Source organism: Solanum dulcamara, chromosome 2 (assembly GCF_947179165.1).
Source record: "Solanum dulcamara chromosome 2, daSolDulc1.2, whole genome shotgun sequence".
In the NCBI taxonomy this organism is placed as follows: domain Eukaryota; kingdom Viridiplantae; phylum Streptophyta; class Magnoliopsida; order Solanales; family Solanaceae; genus Solanum; species Solanum dulcamara.
The window spans coordinates 7,179,819-7,206,301 of NC_077238.1; the positions used below are offsets into that span (position 1 = coordinate 7,179,819).

At 30.7% G+C, this 26,483-nt stretch overlaps 1 protein-coding gene across 1 annotated transcript; it reads left to right on the forward strand.

The window, feature by feature from the left end:
• Positions 1-13,755: 13,755 nt before the first annotated feature.
• LOC129880172 (probable L-cysteine desulfhydrase, chloroplastic) lies at positions 13,756-15,382 on the forward strand. Its single transcript, XM_055954103.1, has one exon. The coding sequence runs from the start codon at positions 13,855-13,857 to the stop codon at positions 15,169-15,171; it is 1,317 nt and encodes a 438-aa protein (XP_055810078.1). The 5' UTR covers positions 13,756-13,854; the 3' UTR covers positions 15,172-15,382.
• Positions 15,383-26,483: the final 11,101 nt, after the last annotated feature.

Here is a 26,483-nt window from a genome sequence, read left to right on the forward strand (position 1 = left end):
TGATATCGAAAAACCCGATTTTTATTGGTTTGGTTTGGTTTATAGATTTAATAACCCGACACAAATGGTTTGGTTTGGTTAGTAAAAAATTTGAACCAACCCGGTCCATGTACACCCCTACTCATGATATCTTCATATTGACCTATTTTAAATCAATTCCAAATATATTATAACTCCAATTATAACTGGGGATCCAACTAAAATTCATACTCGCCCCATCTGATTGTTCATCTATAAAAGGATTTTTTTTTTGTTAATATAATTTTTCTATCAATTATCCAATTATATTGTTCAATTCCTTTTTTTTAATCTCTTATTCTTAATTAGGATATCAAGGACTTAAACTTGAAATGAACTTATATGTTCGTATTTTTTTAATTTTAATTTTATCATGGTAGAGGTGGAGATAGGATAGGAGAAAAGATTATTTTCATTCTTTTATTTTAAATTTTGAATACACACAAAAGAAAAATATAGTATACATACATAGTTGCTTAATCAAATCATCTCCTATCGAACTAATTATTTCTATATAAATGTCATTGTTATTTTTCTCCTTTTTTCTATCTTGTTTTGTCATACGTTGAAAAAAAATTAATATTTAAAATGATGGATAAGATCCAAGAAGAACAAAAATGGAAGAGAGAGGAAGGGAAAGGAGGAGGAGGGGAGGGGGAGGGGGACTTTTTACTATTGGAACCCAAATTATATGAAGTATTATTTTAATGAAAAAGGGCTTAAAATGTCCTTAAACTATGTGATTTGGTATAATATTATCCTCCATCCACCTTATGTGTGCGGTCTGTTGGAAATAAAGACATTTTCAAGCCAAAATGTTGATATTAGGGATATTTGAGGGCCGAAAGGTGGATGAAGAATAGTTTTGTACCAATTCAAATACTGAAGGGAGATTTTAGGCCCTTCTCCATTAATTAAATGGGAAGAAAAAATTCAGAAATAAATGTGTCACTCCCTCACTTGGATTGAGGAATATATCTACACGAAACAATACACAATGGAGGAGAAGAAATAACCTTACTCCCTCCGTTTTGTTAGTTGTCATAATATTTTTTTAATAGTTAAAATGATATAAATTTTAATTAATATTTTAAAATGTAAAAAAAAATTATAATTTATAATATTTTTGGCATAATTTTTAAATATCTAAATTTTTATTATAATATATCAAATAAATATAATTTAATTTTGCTTAAGTTAGTCAAATTGACTTGTACAACATGATAATTAAAAAGGAATTAACGGAGGGAATAATACTTTGTATTTGAAACTTTAATTTACTGAACGTTAGGCCATACTGCTAGCTTGATATTATAATATTAAAGAGCAAAGTCACCCTTTACCATTTTATAACTAATCATATCAAATGGTAATAAAGTATTATATCACATGGATATAAATATATTAACATGAACAGTTAAAAGAATCGTAGGATCTGAATAATCACATAAGAAAACATTAACTAAAAGAGTGTGATTATATTTCTACGTCAATTAAGAGCATCAGTCGATTCAATTAAGTTTTATGTATTATTAATTTAGTTATTGATTTTTGGTTTTTAAATACACTTAACTATAATCAAACAAATAAGATAATTTTTTATCGATCTTCGATTTATCGATTATTAGTTCTTAACGGCTTGATTTTTTATTTAACCAATAAAAAATACTCATAAATTAACAAATATATGATTTCTCTAATAATTTAATGTGACGGAATAATAATATAACTTTGCATAATGCTCATAAAATAGAAACAATAGTAACTAACATGAAAAGAACTATACAAATGCAACACAAATGAAAAAACTAAAACAATAATCTATATATATATATATATAATAGGAGAGGAGAAACGGTTTGCATGTCATCACCACAAAAAATAGAAGTTATGAATTATTAAAATTAATTTAAAATCTAAAAACCAAAAAAAAATTGCAAACACACACAAAAAAAATGGAAAATGCTAAATATTTATTTTTTACTGTTACTTTAACTTTTTACCTTTTTTGATAATTCAAATTTTAATATTAGTTAACTACCTAATATTCTTCCTAAAAAAATGCTCCTAAATCATTGGGACACATTAAAAGAATAACTGAATTATCTATATGTAAAAAAAAAATGCTCCTATATCATTGGTATTTGAAGGATTTAATAGATTTCAACATCTAACAAATTTTCGAATCTTTAGATTGTTTAAAATTTGATTTTAAAAAAAATAATAATAATTATGCATGAAAAAGCCAAATGTCAACAAAAAAAACAAATACAAATTAATAAATTTAAATTGATAAAACGTGTCATGAACACATTTTTTTACCCCAACGTGTATAATTAGCTACTGCTTTTTGAATTTAAGTTTAATAAAAAAATATATATTTTTTAATCGACATATATATTGAAAATTATTTATTCTGAAATCTGTTTTATTTGAAAATTGAGAAGTTATCAAAATGTAATATAACTCCCCCCTTTCACGTTTATGAAACTCTCTAAAACGATTAAAGAGGTATCTTCACAATTACCACTTATCACTATTTCTTTCCAGTTATTTCTTATATGAAATATAGGAGTATATGAGTATTTTGAGATAATTTTTCTTTACAGTTGGTTAGAAGAATATATTTTTATAATTGATGGTGGAGTTATTTCTTATATGAACCAGGTTTGATTCGATGTGTTGATTTCAGTTGGTTAGAAGAATGGATATGCCCTTTTTCCTATTTAGTAATTCAATTCGTGTCCTTTCACTCAATATTTTTGATTGGTTTGATTTTTTTCGTGTTTCACAAATTCAATAATAATATCTTCGATTTTTCTTGAACCTTCGCAGAAACAAACAGATCTGAAGTTGATGTAGAGAGCAAGGATGGCAAGGTCTGGTGTGGTGATGAAATGAGATGAGAAACTACAAGCCAACCAGTAACAGGTAATGTTTTCTACTCCATGCATAGTACTATGTAGAAGGGTTTGTAATTATGAAATGATATATAGATTTTATTTTCCTTCACTATGGATTGGTCGAATTTGAGTTCTCCTCTTTCTCCTCTATTTTGAATGTTTCTTTTTGCTCGTGTTGCTAAATATGTACAATTTGTTTTCAAACTTTTGGCTTACTATATCCTCTGTTATGATAAGGAAGTTGTGTCATAAAGTTAAATTTGAGAAAAATCTTTCATAAACATAGAAGATTCCAAAGATAAATATTGAAGGAAAATTATCTCAAATACTCATATATATTTCATATAATCACGATAGCAAAATCTACCGTATGAGAAATTTTATGAAAAAAATTATGTTTATGTTTTTGTGTGCGTCTAAACAAATTTATCGTGCAATTTGTAACTTTATCGAGATGTGCAAAGAATGTGCTAAAGTTTTATGAACAAAACTTACGCAAGTTTACCATGGCAGATGCGCTAGAAGTTGATGAAAAATTGAGGAAATATCAAACGTATAAACATTGAAAATCCAAAAAATAAACTGTGTATTGCTTTTCAGACTGTATCTTCAGCCAGAGATGTTATCTACGCAAAAGAATGATCTTATTCGGTGTCAATGGATTCAAAATGGAACTAATATCTAGATGAATCAATTCATTTGTAATATCTTTCAAAATTCAATGCAATGACTCGAGTTTTTCTTTACTTCTCTATTTTGTCGTTTTTATGCTTTAGAAAGTTTGGTGAATGTATTAAATTTTAAGTGGTTAATTAATGATATAAATTTTTGAAATTTTGGATGCATGTGTGTACCTCAAGTGAGTTTTTTCATTGATTCATTATATCATAAGTATGAGGTTTTCTTATGTTTCCTTTCTTGTAGTTTCGATCTACTCAAACTTTTTATGAACATCCTCTTTATTAGAGAATAAAAGTCTTCAAGAAATTAATAATTTGATAATTCTAATTTTGCTGAATTGAAGATTTTGATAATTAAACTCTTTTCCAAAGGAAAAAGGCAAATCAGGAGGCTTTTATTATTATATTTAATGCAACAAAACTGAAGCTATTCATAGAGTTGCTTATACACATCTATAGGTGCAAATTGAGTGTAGTTGGAATGTTCTTTTCTCTTCTATTACAAAGTTCATATGCAAAAAATGCAGGATAATATGGTTTCTCATACCTCGATATAAAGAAGTTTAGAAGGCAAGAGTGATAAGCATTCGGGCCTCTAAAGCAAAGATTAAAGTGGAATTATCTGATCTAGGACCCCAAAAGAAAGAAAACACTATAAATACAAATAAACTGTTATTCTATTGGTAATGAAACCTTTTTTTCTTAATTCAGACGACTTTTCGGGTAAAAATAATATATCAATGAGGCCTTATTTAGAAATGAAAAAGAGGAGATTTCTTGGTAAAACAATAAACTTTAAACCACTATAAATGTTTGTATGTTATAAATCTACTACCTTAACAATTAATTAGACGGAAAGAGTAAGGAACATAAAAGAGAGTTAAAGGGAAGACAGTGTATGTATTTTTTCGTTTAATGTTCTGTGTCATTTAATTGCTAAAAGTTTAGCAATTTATAGAGAAGAAAAAGGAAGATGTGGGAAACTTGCCCACTTGAAGTGGGCCCCACACAATTATTTAAATTGAAGATAATATTAAGTGGATAAGTGAATGGCCACTACTTGGTTGCTAACACTCCCCCTTGGATGTCCACGTAAAACAAAATCATAATGAAAGAATAAATATCCTGAACACTCATAGATGTTGAGTCTCGTTGAAACCTTACTAGTAAAAACTCATTGTGAAAAAAAAAATCTAGCGAAGGAAAAAGAGTACACATAACTGGTAATACGCCTTGAATGCTGCCTCATTAAAAACCTTACCAGGAAAACCCAGTGGGACAAAACCTTGGTTAAGGAAAAAAGAGTGCAGCGCGTATTTACTCCCCCTGATGAAAGCTTCATTTGATATTTTGGAGACAGCGCAGTCCAACCTTATGCCTTAGCTTCTCAAAAGTTGATGTTGGTAATGCCTTTGTGAATAAATCTGCAAGATTATCACTTGAACAAACTTGTTGTACATCAATTTCACCATTCTTCTGAAGATCATGTGTGAAGAATAATTTTGGTGAAATGTGTTTCGTTCTGTCTCCTTTTATGAAGCCACCTTTCAATTGAGCTATGCACGCGGCATTGTCTTCTAATATAATTGTGGGTATTTTAACATTATTTTCTAGACCACATCTTTCTTTGATGAACTGTATCATCAATCTCAACCACACACATTCTCTACTTGCTTCATGAATTGCTATTATTTCAGCATGATTTGAAGAAGTAGCAACAATGGACTGTTTTGTAGATCGCCATGATATAGCAGTCCCTCCGTGTGTAAACAGATAACCTGTCTGAGATCGAGCTTTATGTGGGTCTGATAAATAACCTGCATCTGCATAACCAATAAGGTCTGCGCAACCTTTATTAGTATAAAACAAACCCATATCAATATTACCCTTCAGGTATCGCAAAATATGTTTGATACCGTTCCAATGCCTTCGCGTTGGGGATGAACTATACCTTGCTAGCAAATTAACAGAAAATGTTATGTCAGGTCTAGTTGCGTTAGCAGGATACATAAGTGCACCAATAGCACTGAGATATGGTACTTCAGGACCAAGAATTTCTTCATCCTCTTCTGGAGGTCAAAATTGATCTTTTTCCACTTCAAGTGATCGAACAACCATTGGAGTACTTAATGGATGTGCTTTGTCCATGTAAACTCTTTTTAAGATTTTCTCAGTGTAGGCAGATTGATGGACAAAAACTCTGTCTGCTAAATGTTCAATTTGCAGATCTAGACAAAGTTTTGTCTTTCCAAGGTATTTCATTTCAAATTCTTTCTTTAGATATTCAATTGCCTTTTGGACCTCTTCAGGGGTTTCAATGAGATTTATGTCATCAACATAAACGGCGAGTATAACAAACTCTGATTCCGTTTTCTTAATAAAAACACATGGACAAATAACATCATTAATATAACCTTCATTTAGTAAGTACTCACTTGGACGATTATACTACATACGCTCTGATTGTTTTAGACCATATAATGATCTTTGGAGCTTTATTGAGTATACTTTCCGAGACCTTTTACATGCTTCAGGAAATTTTAATCCTTCTAGGATTTTCATGTAAATTTTATTATCAAGTGAACCATAAAGGTAAGTTGTAACCATATCCATTAGGTGTATTTAAAGATTTTTATGTACAGCTAAACTGATGAGATATCGAAATGTTATTCCATCCATAACTGGTGAATATGTTTCTTCATAGTTGACTCCGGGTCTTTGAGAGAATCCTTGTGCAACAAGGCATGCCTTATATCTTACAATTTCATTTCTCTCATTTCGTTTTCTAACAAAAACCCATTTATAACCAACTGGTTTTACTCCTTTAGGGGTTTGGACTACAAGTCCAAAAACCTCACGTTTAGCAAGTGAGTCTAATTCTGATTGAATTGCCTTTTGCCATTCTGGCCAATCACATCTACGTCGACAATCTTCGACGGATTTAGGTTCAAGACTTTCACTATCTTGCATGAGGTTAATTGCAACATTATATGCAAAAACATTATCCACCGTAATTTTTGATCGATCTAAATTTATCTCATCACCGGTAGAACTTATTGAAAGTTCTTCATTCACTTGAGTCTCGGGTTCACTGATTTCTTCAGGAATATCAGGATTACTCAAACCTTGACCTTCTTCAGGAAGTTCGTGTGTAGTATCATCTTTATTATTTCTTACGCTTCTTTTTCTAGGATTTTTATCCATTGAACCCAACGGTCTACCACGCTTCTGGCGTGTTTGGGATTCAGAAGCTATGATACTTGTAGATGGTCCTTTTGGGACATCAATTCGGATAGGTACATTCACTGCAGGGATATGTGACTTAGTTATCCGTTTCAAATCAGTAAATGAATCTGGCAGTTGATTTGCTATTTTCTGTAAGTGGATGATCTTCTGGACCTTCTGCTCACATGTGTGGGTGCGTAGATCAAAATGTGATAGTGATGAAACTTTCCACGCAATTTCTTTTTCTTTTTCGGGTTCTTTTTTCTCTCCCCCTAATGGCGGGAAAATTGTTTCATCAAACTGATAATCTGCAAATCGAGCAGTGAATAAATCTCCAGTCAACGGTTCAAGGTATCGAATTATGGAGGGTGAGTCAAATCCAATATATATGCCCAACCTTCATTGAGGGCCCATTTTTGTACGTTGTGGTGGTGCTACAGGCACGTATACCGCACAACCAAAAATTCTTAAATGGGCTATATTTGGTTCATTACCAAATACTAATTGTGACGGAGAATATTTATTATAATGTGTCGATCTGAGACGTACAAGTGCTGCTGCATGTAAGATAGCATGACCCCAAACAGTAATTGACAATTTTGTTTTCATTAGTAAAGGTCTAGCTATTGTAGGCGCTTTATAAATGACTCTGCAAGGCCATTTTGAGTATGAACATGAGCAACAGGATGTTCAATTTTTATCTCAATTGATAAGCAATAATCATTAAAAGTTTGGGATGTAAATTCTCCAGCATTATCAAGGCGAATGGTCTTAATTGGATAATCTGGAAATTGCGCCCATCTTATTATTTGTGCTAACAACTTTGCAAACGCCAGGTTGCGAGATGATAATAAGCACACATGAGACCATCTAGATGATGCATCTATTAGGACCATAAAATATCTAAACAATCCACTAGGTGGATGAATAGGTCCACATATATCTCCATGTATATGCTCTAAAAAGCCAAGAGATTCGATGCCAACTTTCAGGGTCGATGGTCTGGCAATTAATTTGCCTTGATAACAAGCAGCACATGAAAATTCATCATTTGTAAGAATCTTCTGGTTCTTTAATAGATGTCCAGTTGAATTTTCAAGAATTCGTCTCATCATTATTGATCCAAGATGACCTATTCGATCATGCCATAGCACAAATGTATTTGGATCAGTAAACTTCTGGTTTACGATCATATGTGCTTCAATTGCACTAATTTTTGCATAATATAGGCCAGATGACAAAGTTGGTAATTTTTCCAAAATATATTTCTGGCCTAAGATACTCTTGGTTATACCAAGATATTCAATATTTATTTCATTCAGTGTCTCAACATGATATCCATTTCTGCGGATATCTTTAAAACTTAACAAGTTATAGTGCATCTTCTATAACAATTTTTTTTCCCTTAGGCAGAATTATAGTAGCTCTTCTGGAGCCTTCTATCATTTTTGAATTACCAGAAATTGTAGTAACATTAGCTTTTCTTCTAAGTAAATTAGAAAAATATTTCTCGTCTTTAAATATAGCATGGGTTGTTCCACTATCAATTACACAAATATCCTCGTGATTTATCATTGATCCAAACAAGATTTGAGGCATTTTCATATTTTCTTCACAAAGAAAGAAAGTAAATATTATAATTAATACAAAATTTATTATACAAAATTTTATTTTATTACATGAATCTAGAAAAATACAAACATAATATTTAATACATACAACAACAAAGAGAATTGTTTAAATATTATCGGACTTATCAACATTCATATTTACTTCTGGAAAATTAAAGAAATCAGCTACATCCAGATGCATGGGCTCAATATTGTCCTCAGAGATAAAATTTGTCTCTGGATTATTTTCTGCCCTCTTTAACGATGCCTGATATAGCTGAACCAGACGTTTTGACGACCGAAAAATCCGCGACCAGTGCCCCACACCTCTATATCTATGACATATTATTTCTGAATTATTCTTCGGTAAAGCTTTTGGCTTTTTACCCTGCCTTTTATATTGCTGATTATATCTCGGTGTCAGCCGAGCATCATGATTAAAATTTCTTCTTTGACTACGACCACGACCACGACTGGGGTCATGGCCTCTTTCTCGTTAGTTAGAATTTGCCTAATTCACTTCAGGGAATGGCAAAGAACCAACGGGCCGACTATCATGATTTTTCATTAATAATTCATTATGGCGTTCAGCAATAAGTAAGTGAGATAATAATTCAGAATATTTTGTAAAGCCTTTTTCGCGATATTGTTGCTGCAGGAGCATATTCGCGGGTGGAAATATGGAGTATGTTTTTTCAAGTTTATCTTGTTCCGTGATTTCATCTCCGCATAAAGTTAACTGAGCTATAATTCGAAATAAAGCAGAATTATATTCAGTTATATTTTTAAAGTCCATTAGTTTCAGATTTAACCAGTAATGACGTGCTTGTGGAAGCATGACCAACTTCAGGTGGTCATACCTTTCTTTTAAATTTTTCCACAATTTCAAGGGATCTTTTAATGTAAGATATTGTAATTTAAGACCCTCGTCAAGATGGTGGCGTAGGAAAATCATAGCTTTTGCACGGTCTTGATTAGATGCCTGGTTATCATCTTTGATGGTGTCTGCCAGACCCATCGATTCAAGATGAATTTCGGCATCTAGTGCCCATGAGGAGTAGTTTTTTCCAGAAATATCAAGAGCAGTAAATTCAATTTTGGAAATATTTGCCATTTTATAAAAATAAAATTAAATAAAACTCTTACCACTTTTGTTACCTTGAAAATTAGCCGGAACCTCGTGCTGATAACGTGTTATAAATCTACTACCTTAACAATTAATTAGACGGAAATAGTAAGGAACATAAAAGAGAGCTAAAGGAAAGACAGTGTATGTATTTTTTCATTTAATGTTCTCTGTCATTTAATTGCTAAAAGTTTAGCAATTTATAGAGAAAAAAAAGAAAGATGTGGGAAACTTGCCCACTTGAAGTGGGCCCCACACAATTATTTAAATTTAAGATAATATTAAGTGGATAAGATTTCTACATTTATTTGATAATTACATGATTCCTTATTTCCTTATTTCTATTCATATAGATTTGGCTATGTAGAGATAGAAGGGGGACTACATTTTATTGAGGAACAATATAATAATTGGACTTTTTAAAAGTAATATGATTTAACATGCTCGAACAAGATGTAACAATTAAAACAATTAAAATAATATTTTAATATCCCGCGTATCGCTTGGGTACGTATACTAGTGTGAATTAAAGGCTAAAGGTAAAGACAGTAACTAGTAAGATACTGATATTAATAGTTTAATATTTTTTAGGGGTAAATTAGTAATTTACTACAGTTTAATGCATTATCGATTTATCCAATAACTCAATATTAAAAAACAAAATCGAACCAATAATTTAATATATTTTTTTATAAAATTATTAAAACTCCATCAATCTAATAACTCAATAACAATAAATCAATTCTAACCCCAAAAAATAAAAATAATAATAATTCAATTGCATTTTTTTCGGTTCAATTTTTCATACCCATAACACCAACAATCAAGTTGACAAATCAAGTTTACTGGTTCTTTCAGACAAAACAAAGAAAAGGTATTTAATGGTTTCCAGCTGTATGTTAACTAACTAACTCGGTCCATATAAAAAATTTAATTACTTCAATTATATCCAGAAGTCAATTTATTGTAATGGATACTCTAGTTAATGCTAATTATTTTATCTGTCTTAATTTATTTGATATAATTTTGATTTTAATAATTAAACAAATATTTTTTATTGTAATTTTTCATATCTGGTTTAAAATTTTAAATATTTTATGTTTAAAATTAAAAAAATTAACTATTAAAATTTAAACGTTAATGCCATATAAAATTTGCTTACCCAGTCCACTAGGTTGTGTTTCAAGATAAGCTACTTTATACAAGTTTTGGCTTCTTCCATTAATGACTGCCAGTTTCCAAGTCACATAAGCATTTTTAAATGAAATAATTTATTACTAACTTATTTATATTGGAATTGAATTTATCGCGAAAATGAAATAATTTATTATTCCTATACTTATCTTTGGTATTTTTGGTCTATTTAGACTTTGGTGCAGTGTTTTGAGAGACAAATTTTTCTTATTATTTGTTTATATTTCGTCTTTTAGTATAATTTTTTGTGTTGCAATTTTTTCGAAACTTGATGTTTTCTTAATTTTTATGATTATTAAATTTAACAATCAAAATATAATAATTACCTGATGGAGACTAAAATGCTTATTTTTATAAAATTTAAAAGATCAAATTGCTATAAAATAATACTTAAAAGATAATACACTATTTTTTTTAATGTGAAAAATTCACAAATATCTATTATAAAAATCTTAATAGGCCGAAATAACTACAGTTTAGGTAATTACATTTCGTAACTATAACTATAGTAACTGTTTGTATAATTCACATATCCATTTATATAATTCGCTATGAATATACAAATCCATTTGTATAATTCGCTGGCAATATACAAATAGGGTAAGTATATACAAATTCTGTATTTATGCATTTTAGAATTTTTTTTGAACTTATACAAATCAAATGTATCAATATTATAATTATAGGGTAAACATATATAAATTCTGAATTTATTTAATTAGGAAATTCTGTATTTATACAAACAAATTCTGAATTTATAAAATTGGGAGCTTAATTATACAAAATTGTGGATAACTATAGCTATGTATATTAATTACTGAAAAAGGCTTGCCGCGAGTGAGAAATGACTTAAACTATAGTTATGTATATTAATTAACTAGTATATGTTTGCTAACTCATGTCATTTTCCTTTCTTCTTTTTTGATTTCCCACTCGGTATCTACCTCCAAATGGGTCTTGTAGTTCTCGATCCGCATTTAGTCAGGGCTCCACACACTATAACACCGAGTGGAAAATTGGAAAAAAAAATATTATAGGCTTATCATTCATATTATCACGGCTTACTTAACAAGATTGGGGGCCTAAACCAATCTTTATAGAGGGGCCTTAATATTTATTTATATAGTTTTTTTTTAAAAAAAAAGAAAGATCCTCACATTTATTTATTTATTAGGAATGCAATTATTTAATTTATTTGGGAGTTCTTGATTATTGGGAATATGTCATATTTTTCATCAATTTCTTCTAGATTTTCTTCTTGGGTGTTATTATTATCTAACTCAACTTTATTAGTGACTTGTTCATTTAAAGAACATCTTTCCATATTTTTCGATTCAAGATTTTTATTATGTGTTAAAAATCTATCAAGTGCTCCTATTTGGAATTAATTTAATTGTTCGAATTTTTTTGTTTTCTCTCTTTTTTAAAATCGAAATCATATTTTCTAGTTGACATAGTTAAATTTACTAAATTTTAATAATAACTAAAACAAGAATATATTATACTTATGAACTAATAAGAATATCGACAATAACAAATTTTCAAGAAAAACTATAAAATAAAGTTAGAATAATAAAACATGGCTCAAGAATTTGATAAATTGATATAACGATATCAAAATAGTATTGTGTTCCTTCAATATAATGATTGTTTGTTGGCTTGTTGTATTTCTTAAAATTTTGAAAAAGACACCAAAAAGCATATTTTGTTCTTTCGTAACTTGTAAGTTACAATTAGGGGTGTGCAAAAATTGAACTGACCGATAAACTGAATCAAAAAAAATGTTGTTGATTTATTGTCATTGAGTTATTGGGTTAACGGTTATTTTAAAAAAATTATTGGGTAATCAATTTGGTATTGGTTTTTAATATTATTGGGTAAACCGATAACCTATTAAGACTTATAATTTACTATTTTAATATTTACACATACACAAATATCAAATAAAAAATATTAATATAAATATATAATCATTATATTATACTATCATTGTCCTACACAATTTACACTTCACACTACTTTATAGTTTACAGTGTATTTGTCCTTTAGGCTTTGCTGCTTTAGGTTCACAAAATCAAAATTCAAAACCTAAAGAACTAAAAACGATGGCTACAATTTGCAAGTTGCAACTACGACTACAAGGGTTATGAGACGGCTAGGGTTGTGAGTTTGATTTCTCTTTTTTTTTACTTCTCTTCTTCTTCTTCTCCATATCCACTTTTTCAAAAAAAATTGACCTTGTTGATAAACAATTAAGAGATTATTTCGTCCCAATTGGGGTTAAATCCGACGAGCATTTGAATTTTTTCCTTAAGAAACTCTTTTTCCTTTTTCAGTAATGTTCAAGATTCTCGAAAATTGTTGGAGAAGTCGTATATTTATTTTGAAAGCATTTTCTTATTGGTTAAATCAAAAATTAAATCGTTAAAGACCAAAAATCGATAATAAATATCTTATTGATTTGGTTATCGGTTTAGCATATTTAAAACTCAAAAATCGATAAATCGAACCGATAATACTTAAAACCGAACTGAACCGATCGATATTGAAAAAAATAATAATAAAATAGAGAATAAAAAAGATAAATATAAGGTAAATAATAATATAGACTCAAATTATTAGGAAATAAATAAAAAAGTACAATTTCCCACATAAGGAAACTATTCCCAAAAATTATTCATTGCCCTAGGAAAGTGGAAATTAACAACACTTTGAATATATATATATATATATATATATAATTTGAAAATAAATAAGGAAGTACAATATGGAGCTCAAGCAATGGCTTTAGTGGCTTAAGAGTTAAAAGGCCCTCTATTATTATTGATATATAATGTTATGTAACGACAAAAAATTATACAATCTATTTAAATATTATATTTATTAGAAAAATAACATTTTAAATTATTTTCTGTTAAATTTTCTTCGTGTCCACCTCAAGTTGATCGCTTCGATTTTGAGGAAGAACTTTTTTATAATATTCAATAATTTATGATATATTTGAGATGATGTTAAGAGTGTTTATTACCTCTTCTTTAATTAATTTATCTATGCCAACAAAAACTAATTGAACTCTTAACAAACTTCTCTGTTCCACCATGTCTTCCGGTCACCTCCGCCATGGAAACGCCCCAACGACCACCACAAAACCCATCACCGAAACCGAAATCGCGGCGGAATTCTCACACCACGACCTCAGCATAGCCCGAATTAACAACGGTAGTTTCGGGTCATGCCCGAAATCCATAATCTCCGCCCAACAACAATGGCAACTCAAATTCCTTCAACAACCCGATTACTTCTACTACAATACCTTAAAACCCTCCATGCTCAAATCCCGTACCTTAATCCAATCCTTAGTCAACGCCGCCGACGTCGACGAAATCTCCATCGTCGATAACGCCACCACCGCCGCCGCAATCGTTCTCCAATACGTAACTTGGTCTTTCTTTACTTCCGATTTCCGTCCCGGCGACGCCGCTGTCATGCTCCATTACGCTTACGGTTCCGTTAAAAGTTCAGTCCAGGCGTATGTTGCACGCGCTGGTGGAAAGGTAATTGAGGTACATTTACCTTTCCCTTTGTCTTCGAATGAAGAAATTTTTACTGAATTTGATAAAGCTCTCAAAATGGGGAAAATGAATGGGGGAAAAATTAGATTAGCTGTAATTGATCATATTACTTCAATGCCTAGTGTTGTTATACCAGTAAAAGAACTTGTTCAGATGTGTAGAGATGAAGGTGTCGATGTTATTTTCGTTGATGGTGCTCATGCTATTGGAAATGTTGAAATTGATGTGAGGGACATTGGAGCTGATTTCTATACAAGTAATTTGCATAAGTGGTTTTTCTCTCCACCTTCAGCAGCGTTTTTTTACTGTAAGAGATCGGATAAAGTGTTGAATTTGCATCATCCAGTGGTATCAGTTGAGTATGGAAATGGATTGGCAATCGAGAGTGCTTGGATAGGGACGAGGGATTATAGTGCACAATTGGTGATCCCAGAGGTACTAGAGTTGTTTGTGAACAGATTTGAAGGCGGGATTGAAGGGATAAGGAAAAGGAATCATGATAAGATTGTTGAAATGGCGGAGATGTTGGTGAAGGCGTGGGGGACAGAATTAGGGACGCCACCAGAAATGTGTTCGAGTATGGCAATGGTGGGAATGCCTGCGTGTTTAGGGATTTCAGGTACTGAAGATGCTTTGAAGTTGAGGACTCATTTGAGAGTTTCGTTCAAGGTTGAGGTTCCGATATATTACACGGCGCCATTGGAAGGAAAGGTAAATCCAATAACAGGTTATGCTAGGATCTCTCATCAAGTTTACAATACCATTGAGGATTATTATAGGTTTCGAGATGCCATTATCAAGCTTGTGAATGATGCTTTCACTTGTGTACTTCTCTCGAATTGACTAGGTAACAACAACAAATCCAGCGTAATTTCACAAGTGGGGAGGGGATCTAGGAAGAGTTAAGTTGATTCTGTCTTTCAATGGAATAAAGGTCTTTTTCCAATTCCTTAATGAATGGAAATGTTTGTTCGTTGATTAAAACTCTCATGTCTAATTCAGTTCCCTGATTAGCACTTGCAATGTTAATATTACTAGTTCTTTCCTCTGACCATATGCATGGAATCATTATATACCAAGCACTTCTTTTTTATACTGTTCAATTTGTAAGAAAATAATTTAATAAATAGAAATAATTACATCAATTATACCTTATATTTATTTAGGACATTATATCCAATAAAACTTGGTTTTGTTGCATAAGAAATTTGAGGAGAAGAAAGATGGGGAGTTTTGGATCTACAATTGATTTTCGAGGCTCAAGGACATCTTTCGGATAGAGTGATTTGGGTGTGGATAAAAAGTGGGTCGGCCCGGTTTAGGGTTAAAAATGAGGCTGGTTTTTTCGTTCAATAAGAGCATGACACATGAAATTTTAACGATTTAGCTCTAAAGTAGATTTTAGAAGTATAGTTCTGAATTCTCTAAGTTATGTAATAACTTACAATTAATCAAGTTAATATGAACTTATTAAAGAATTGAAAAATATAAATATAAGAAACCCATATTCAAAATTCAGAACCTTATGTACATAGAGATTAGCCTAACTTGGTGGAAGAAATCATTATCTAAATCTTCAAAAAGGATCTTAAAATGTTCCAAACTGTTTGTTGTCCTAAATTTCTCCGAGATTATTGCTTCCTCAGTTGGCTAAGCTCAACAAGAATGTAATAGCCACATTATACACAAGTTCGAAGCAGCTGGAATTTATCTCTTAATCAAGACCATAACTTTATCTCATTGAGAAGCCGTAATAGCATGAGCATAACTTTATTTCTTTACCAAAACCATCAAACTAACATAATGGGCGACCATGATTCCAACCTGGGCCATCCTCGGCCCATTACCTGAGCATCGTCATAGGTAGGATGTTGGCATTACCAGCCCAGCGAACTCGACTTCCCGAAGAAAAGAGGGGGCGCATTACCCCACAGAAGTTTCTTAACTACAACAAAACATTGGAGAAATCTGAGGATATACAGTTGAAAGTATGCCTACCCTCTTAATAAGTAGTTGATGCAACAATTCATTAGCTAAAAGCTTGAAATAGCTTGGTCAGTAACAATATTTTGACACAATACAGTATTTCTTGACCCTTCTTGTATATGTCTATTATGCTTCTATGTAAGTACACACTCTGTTTTAATTTATGTGACTTGAGCTAATATTTTGATCTGAATTCGGATTTAAATTTTTTAATTCTTATAAAATAAAATTTACATATTTAAATTCTACATAAAAAGTAATATAAATCACAATAGTTAACAATTAAAAATATTTTAAAGAAATTATACTAAAGAAAAATTAATATTCTTTAATTGTTCATATAATAACTAATACAAACAAATTGAAACAAAAGGAGTAGTAATTGTCGTTATGATGGACCATTACATCTTGTTTGGATGGTTGTTACCCGTTGTATTTTATTGTTAGTTTAAATACAATGTTTGTTCTGACAGTTACTTACACTTTGTTTGGATGGTTGTTATGTATTGTTTCATAATGTATCGTATTCGTGTTGTATTGTATCGTACTTTATTGTTTTAATGAATACAGTGTTTGGATAGATTGTATCATTTTCCGTCGTTACATAATGTCACACATCCATGATTCAAATGATAAAACATACAAAAAAGGTAGGGTACGGGGTAGAGTTATATGAAAAGGTAGAGTAAAAGATGAAATATAATTATTAAATAATAAATAAAGACAAAATGAGAAGAAAATATTAAGGTAACGACGTGAACACACCAAATAGGTCGTTACATAAAATGGGTCTTTTCGTCGTTACCTAACGATGGATTTAAACGATACGATATAATAGAATTTAAGTAACAATTAAAATAAATATTGTATTTAAACTAACAATACAATATAATACAACGGGTAACAACCATCCAAACAAGGTGTTAAATTCTATTGTAGTGTATTGTTTGAATTCATCGTTAGGTAGCGATGAAAAAACTCATTTTCTGTAACGATCGATTTGGTGTGATCGCGTCTTTACCTTATATTTTTTCCTCATTTTGTCTATACTTAATAATTATATTTTATTATTTTTTCTACTTTTTCATAGTAGCTCTACTCCGTACCCTACAATTTCTTGTAGGTTTATCATTCAAATTATGGATGTATGATATTATGTAACAATGAAAAATGATACAATCTATCCAAACATGCATTCACTAAAACAATATAGTACGATACTATACAACACAATATAATACAAGATAATACGATATATTATGAAACAATGCATAATAACCGTCCAAACAAAGTGATTGCTGCGTCACCATATGCATCTATAGTATCTTTGACCTAACAGCATCTGGCATCATTGAATAATTGAAGAACTTTATCGTACAAGAAATATACGTGTTATCTCCACCTGAAATAAATATCTCCTCTAATCTTGGGGATTCATCGATTCAGAGTCGAGCTAGAAATATATATATATTCCTTAACTTTGTGATTTACAGTAAATATATCCCTTATTAAAATAGTAGTACACGTCACACCCTTTTTTCGTATGGATTTTTTCAATTTAAGTGACGGTATTGAAAGAGATTATTTTTAATTATTTGTTCAGAGTCGCCACTTGAAATTAAGTTTTGGTGTACCAAGTCACCTCATTTAAATTCCTAATCAAAAGGAAGTTGACTATTTATTTTATTGGTTTGCAAACTAGAAATTCGGATAAGAAATTCTATTGACTAGGGGAAAGGTATTAGGCACCCCTCGAGTCCCTTGGTTCTAGCACGGTTGTTTTTATTAACTTATACTTATTTTATACTATTTTGAATATATTATTGCATGCTACGATTTGCTCACATTTATTAGTGTTGAACTTATATTGGTCTCGACCTAGATGCGTAATCGCATTCTCGGTCTTGACATACAACAACTTAGAAGCATAACTGCTATCTTCTCTCGTGTGCATCACAACTAATATTCTTTGTCTACAAATTTTAAAGTTTTTAAAGAAAAGTTAATTATTAAAATCATTTGGTCAAGGTGCGTCACCGCATCCTTGAATCTTTTTTAGGTGTCTCAAGCAGATGTGTAACCACATTCTTTATTGAAATTAGCTTTTACTTTACTTCTTTTTTATGAAGGAGCTATGCTCGTCTAATGTTAGAGGTGTTGATTCGTTTGTTGTGAATTTAAGATTACCATTATTTTTCCTTCTTTCTTTTATTTTTTCTTATCGGTAACTCGATATTCAACAAAAATGGTCATAAAATAATTTAAAATATTAAACATGATATGAAATAATTATTAAGATCAGAATATATGTTATATAAAAAATGAGTGAGCCTGGCATATTATTTTAACTCTTTTATAAATGAAAATCAATAGTCGTATATTTCCAAAATTCATATCTAATAGCCCACTTTAGATAATAATTTAATACTAGCTTAAACAAATTTTAAATCAAATAAACTCCTTGTTCAGTATCATAAACTATTCTTACTAATTTAATATACTTAAGCTAATAATGAAAGACAACAAGAAGTCTCAACAGATACATCATTATTAAACACTCAAACACACATTTAAAGAATATCCACACTAAAAACTAAAATAAAAAAGGAATTATCATCAAAATATTTTGACATAGACTAAATTTTACGGACGAAAAATATCATTCACACTCGAATTAAATACAAAAATATATAAGTGCTCGAACAAACTATTCATACAACTCAAAGTAAGCATTTCCTTAATCAAACAATAGTACATATTGACTAATTCATGCAATCATTTTAATAACATTGTTCATACTTTGATTCACAATAAAAAATATTAAAATGAATAAAAAGAATTGGGTAAGAATGTATGTGATAAACAAATTAAAAATAGGAGCAAGAGCGTTGTCATCGAAAACTCAAAATGGAAACCAAAATTCAAACTTCAACCCACAAATCTTCACAAAAATGCCCTATTTTTCTTTTTTCTTTCCTCTCTTTTTGGGTGTACTGTGTTGTTTATTTTTCTTTGCAAATTATCAATCCTCCTCTATTTTTGTGCGGGTGTGTTTGTAGTATATAGGTGTAGGTGTGGGAGAGTATGTGAGGGTGAGAGTGGATGATTGTAAGTGTATATAGGGATAATGGGGTGAGGTGAGAAATAGTGGAAAGGAGTTAAGATTAATTAATTTTTTATCTGGTTTGATTTTGAAGGAAAAATAAAAATAAAATATAACGATCGAAATATGAAACTATTTTGAACTTAATAAAATAAAAGAAAAGCTAAATAGCTAATCTGAAAATATACTTAAGAAAACACTAATTTATTTATAAAACTCTAACTTAAAAGAAAATATATATTTTTTTTGTAATTTTTTTTTCTTTTGAAGTAAATTGGAAAACAAAACTTACACTAAAATATGACTCTATTTTTTTAATTTTCAAATTTGTTAAAATAAACTTACTAAAAATAAGATAAAATCAAAATATTTAAATTAGATATAAAAGAAATATTTAAGCATTAAATGGTGTAAAATTTCGAGTTCGATAAAATATTATGTGTCTATAGTACATATATATTTTCGTCGATTAACAAACGGCTCATCTAATAATGGTGTATATTTATGTCACGACTCAAAATGGACCGTGAGTGGCACTCACACTTAACCTCCTAGGTGGGAGAACCAACGATACAAACCCAACTAATAAATATGATAATAACGCGGAAGCTCAATTAAATATATTTTCCCAAAACCTGAAAGTCATCACATTAAGGACATCTAATTTCTAAAACTAAGTTTGGAAGTATCAAACACTAAAATAAACAAATAACAAAATGTGTCCGAAAACTCAAGACACCATGCCGTAACCGAGAAAATCTATCACGAGCTAGAAGGATAGCTCACCCTGAAATCCGATGATCTTGAGACTGACTAGAGTTGAGGTCGAGTCGAAGTCGGTGGAACACTCGCTGCACTCCACAAAATAAAACAAGAAAAGATACAAGTAGGGGTCAGTACAGGACAACATGTACTAAGTAGATATCATCGGCCGACTCAAAATAGAAATCAATATGCACAAAGTAGTAACGAGAAATCAACCATAGCACTAAACAGGTGGCAACCAACAAGATCAAGTGACAACAAAATGAACAATTTCATTACCAGTCAACAACATTGAGGTCACACATGAGGACTCAGGCCTCCACATCACACTCTTTTGAAAAATGAGTTTTGGAGATTAAGTAGTATTAAGTCATTTTAATTTGTTTTTCTTTAATATTATCTTGCCGGAATGTGACATCCGATCCAAATATACCGTATCGGAACGTGACATCCGATCCAAATATATCGTGTCGGAACGTGACACCCGATCCAAATATACCGTGTCGGAATGTGACACCCGATCCAAATATAATTAATTTATCATGTCTTTATGATTACATTCCACTTCATTAACAATATTTCATCAAGCCTTCTTTATTCAAGGCACCATTTTTGATAGGGCAAGTTCAAGATTATAGATTTCACGGTCTCGGGATTTCAGACCAATCACAACAATATATCAACCATCCAAACCACAACAATTAAATGCGTAGTAAACTTCACACATTATTCAATGAATATCAATCACTATTAAGAGTCTATCTATGATATAGAATAAAACCATAACCTACCTCAATCGAAGATCCAAACTCAAGCAAGCTAATTCACCAACGCTTTTCCTTTCTTCAATGCCTCAAACCGTTTCCAATCTATCAAATATATAATATTTATAAGTAAACTAGTCCGTAGACACCACTATTATTTACATGTTTAACCTAGACCCAACAACTCACCCAAATCTATAATCAAATCGCTAAATCTCAAGCCTAGGGTTAGGTCTTAATTTCTCCAAATAACCTAAATCTAATAATATTCATATAATATAATACACCTAATATTTAATTACATATCTCAATATATCAAAACTTGAATTATAATATGATAATTATAAAAATAAATAAAAAAATGAAGGTTAACAGCAAATTCATGGAGCTGCAAGGCAACAAGTTGCAAAAACCAATTCTTAATATTATATTTTTATACATATCAATTCCAAACACCCCAATAACTAGTCATTGGCCACCAAGACTTTCTTTTACCTTTCTCACAACTTTAACAATACAGTAATGTGGTATGCACCTATCCATTATAATAATATTAACAATCATAGAACTTCTATATACACAGTTGCATTGATTAACTTACCTGATGGTTGACCGCCTGTTAGTTTTCGTCTTCTCTTCGTTCTTTTCTCCCTTTTTTTTTTTCTTTTCTATACTAAAAGTGATAGCCCTACTATCTATTTTAATAAATATGGAATAAGTGATACAAGATATTAAATATATTACCACTTTAGTTCATTAATTAAATAAGTTATTTAAATTCACCCCTCAATTAAATAATCATGGTTACCGACTAGTCCAAAATACCCATTAAAAATTTACTGAATGAGTCTTTTATGAATTAAAAAGCTCAAGTGCTCAAAACGACCTTATAGGTCGTTACAATTTACCCTTTTCATTAATAGACTGATTTAAAAAAAATTCTAGCTGATTTTTCGATTTCTAAAATGTCACGTGACTTCAAAGATTACCTCACCGGCCCATTTTCTTTACCTCTCCAAATCCGACCCAACTAAAAAAAGTACAATCCCACTTGTATTTAGACTCGAACTCAACCCATTTTATGATGGAGAGTTTTTTTTCGGATCCGAAGGGTAATAAAAAAATGAGTTAAGTAAATTTTTAAAGGAAAAAAGGCAATTATCACGAAAACTATAATAATATGAATGATAAATACTTTGATAGGCTTAAAAATAAATAAACATGATAAGCTAATTAATACTTTAATTACAGTGGGTAATATTATGTAAGTATTCCTAAAATACCTACCTACCAATTGTTGCGATAATTACAATTTATAACTAGACATAACACGAAGAAAAGAAAATTATAGTTTTAATTGTTGATGGTGGTGACCACTGACCATGGACAAAATTATCATTTAAGTCATTGATAATATGTTTGTGTCCTAATAATTATTCAAACATCACACTATTTCAGACATGATTAAAAGAAATTAATCATGCTTTAGGCATCATCCAATACATATATAGCATTCATATTCATTTTTCACTATTCGAATTCGGGTGTGATGACACTTATTTATTTTTACCGAACAAATCAGCATAAATCCAACATTTATGGAAAGATAATACGAAAGCAATCTAAGTAAGATAGAAATATATTAAAGCAGAAGTCTTAATCAACTACATTACCCCCAAAGACTGGTTGTCACATATGTAAGTCTCTAATTCATCGAAAATGAAAATAAGTACAAGTCTTAATGTCTTTATCTCTCGAATAGAACAAAGCATAATAAAAAGGGACAAGGGAGATCACCAGCGTTGAACAACTACCTCTCAAAGTATCATATAACGTCATGATGATTGGGTGCACCTCTCTAAGTGAGGTTAAAAATTTAAATCTTATATCTATCTTATTTTTTCTCTTTCTAAAGTTTAGTAACACCTCTCCAAGTAGTTATCGGTAACCTTTTGGCGTTTCAATTAATTTTTTATTTTTTATTTTTTTAAATCTTTCAAAAACCTAAGTGTGTCACATTGAATATTACTACTATTTTTAGCACTTTAACAAGTTTAGTGTTAAGAACCTAAAATTCAAATGGATCAAATTTTTGTCTTAAATTCATTGGTTCTTAATAGTGTAGTATTAAGAACCTAAGTATCGAACGAATCAAATTTACATCAGTTGTCTAAGCTCTACAAGAATGTAATAGCCACATACACAAGTCCAAAGAAGCTGGAATTTGCAGCAAAGGTTCTAAATGTTCGATACGCTATATTTATCCGAAATTGAAACCAAAATAGGAGCAGAGTCAAGTGTAGATTCAGTCACAATAGCTCGAGCAATGCATCGATTTGATCTTCCAACATTTTATCAACATGTTGACCTCATTGATAAGCCATTAGGATTAGCTGATAGCATGCACGGACACAACTTTATTTCTTAATCAAGACCTTCAATCAATCACCATGGTCAACCATGATTCCACCCATTCCAGGCTTGTCATAGATAGAATGTTGGGTAAAGTGTAATGACCCTGAAGGTCACTTTAAGAAATTTTTGAAAAATGATCGTGTTACCTCTCCCGATAGTTATTCGAGTCATTTCTGATCAATATTTGTTGTTAATTTTGGAAATTCGTTGGAAAGTTTTGAGTTTTGAATTTTTAAAGGCTGAAAGTGTTCAAAAGTGATTTTTAGTACAAACCGAACTACGAGTCTCGGAATGAAATTTCGTCTATTTCATCAGCTCTAGATTGTGAAAATTGATCTAGGAGAGTCATCGTTTCTGAAATTGGAAATATATCGGAGATTTGAGGTTCTAAGTTGGAAGTTTGAAGAATTTTAGGCCAAGGTTTGATTTTGGTCAACTTTCGGAGTTTTGATACTTGGAATAGAATTCTGACTACTCTGTTGAATTCGGGATATGATTTTAGGTTTAGGAGTGCTCTTGGTTGAATTTTTTGAGGTTCCGAGCTCATTTTGGTATTTTGAGGCTTAAGGTTAGTTTAGCTATGATTCCAACTTGGGCCATCCTCGGCCCATTACCTACCTGAGCATCGCCATAAGTAGGATGTTGGCATTACCCCACAGAAGTTTCTTAACTACAACAAAACATTGGTGAAATCTGAGGATATACAGTTGAAAGTATGCCTACCCTCTTAATAAGTAGTTGCTGCAACAATTCATTAGCTAAAAGCTTGAAACAGCTTGGTCAGTAACAATATTTTGACACAATACAGTATTTCTTGACCCTTCTTGTATAGGTCTATTATGCTTATATGTAAGTACTCACTCTGTTTTAATTTACGTGACTTGAGCTAATATTTTGATGTGAATTCGGATTAAATTTTTTAATTCTTATAAAATAAAATTTACATATTTAAATTCTACATAAAAAGTAATATAAATCACAATAGTTAACAATTCAAAATATTTTAAAGAAATTATACTAAAGAAAAATTAATATTCTTTAATTGTTCATATAATAACTAATACAAACAAATTGAGAAAAAGGAGTAGTAATTGTCGTTACGATGGACCATTACATCTTGTTTGGATGGTTGTTACCCGTTGTATTGTAGTGTTAGTTTAAATACAATGTTTGTTTTGACAGTTACTTACACTTTGTTTGAATGGTTGTTATGTATTGTTTCATAATGTATCGTATTGGTGTTGTATTGTATCGTATTGTATTGTTTTAATGAATACAGTGTTTGAATAGATTGTATCATTTTTCGTCGTTACATAATGTCACACATCCATGATTCAAATGATAAAACATACAAAAAAGTAGGGTGCGGGGTAGAGTTACTATGAAAAGGTAGAGTAAAAGATAAAATATAATTATTAAATAATAAATAAAGACAAAATGAGAAGAAAATATTAAGGTAACGACGCGAACACACCAAATAGGTAGTTACATAAAATGGATCTTTTCGTCGTTATCTAACGATGGATTTAAACGATACGATACAATAAAATTTAAGTAACAATTAAAACAAATATTGTATTTAAACTAACAATACATACAAAATACAACGGGTAACAACCATCCAAACAAGGTGTTAAATTCTATTGTAGCGTATTTTTTGAATTCATCGTTAGGTAACGATGAAAAGATCTATTTTCTGTAACGATCGATTTGGTGTGATCGCATCTTTACCTTATATTTTCTCCTCATTTTGTCTTTACTTAATAATTATATTTTATCATTTTCCCTACCTTTTCATAGTAGCTCTACCCCGTACCCTACATTTTTTTGTAGGTTTATTATCCAAATTATGGATGTATGATATTATGTAACGATGGAAAATGATACAATCTATCCAAACATGCATTCACTAAAACAATATAGTACGATACTATACAACATAATATACAACAACAACAACAACAACAACAACCCAGTGAAATCCCACAACATGGGGTCTGGGGAGGGTAGAATGTACGCAGACCTTACTCCTACCAAGGTAGGACGGCTGTTTCCTGGAGACCCTCGGCTCAGTAAAAGCATAAATGCATAACTATACAACATAATATAATACAAGATAATACGATACATTATGAAACAATGAATAATAACCGTCCAAACAAAGTGATTGCTGCGTCACCATATGCATCTATAGTATCTTTGACCTAACAACATCTGGCATCATTGAATAATTGAAGAACTTTATCGTACAAGAAATATACGTGTTATCGCCACCTGAAATAAATATCTCCTCTAATCTTGGGGATTCAACGATTCAGAGTCGGAGCTAGAAATATATATATATATTTTTTCCTTAACTTTGTAATTTACGGTAGATATATCCCTCATTAAAATAATGGTACACGTCACACCCTTTTTTCGTATGAATTTTTTCAATTTAAGTGCTGGTATTGAAAGAGATTATTTTTAATTATTTGTTCAGAATCGCCACTTGAAATTGAGTTTTGGTGTTCCAAGTCACTTCATTTAAATCCCTAATCAAAAGGAAGTTGACTATTTATTTTATTGGTTTGCAAACTAAAAATTTGGGTAAGGAATTATGTTGACTGAGGGAAAGGTATTAGGCACCCCTCGAGACCCTTGGTTCTAGCACGGTTGTTTTTATTAACTTATACTTATTTTATACTATTTTGGATATATTATTACAGGCTACGATTTGCTCACATTTATTAATGTTGAACTTATATTGATCTCGACCTAGATGCGTAATCGCATTCTCGGTCTTGACATACAATAACTTAGAAGCATAACTGCTTTCTTCTCTCATGTGTATCACAACTAATATTCTCTGTCTACAAATTTTAAAGTTTTTAAAGAAAAGTTAATTATTAAAATCATTTGGTCAATGTGTGTCACCGCATTCTTGAATCTTTTTTAGGTGTCTCAAGCAGATGTGTAACCATATTGTTTATTGAAATTAACTTTTACTTTACTTCTTTTTTATGAAAGAGCTATGCTCATCTAATGTTAGAGGCGTTGATTCGTCTCTTGTGAATTTAAGATTACTATCATTTTTCTTCTTTCTTTTATTTTTTCTTATCGGTAACTCGATATTCAACAAA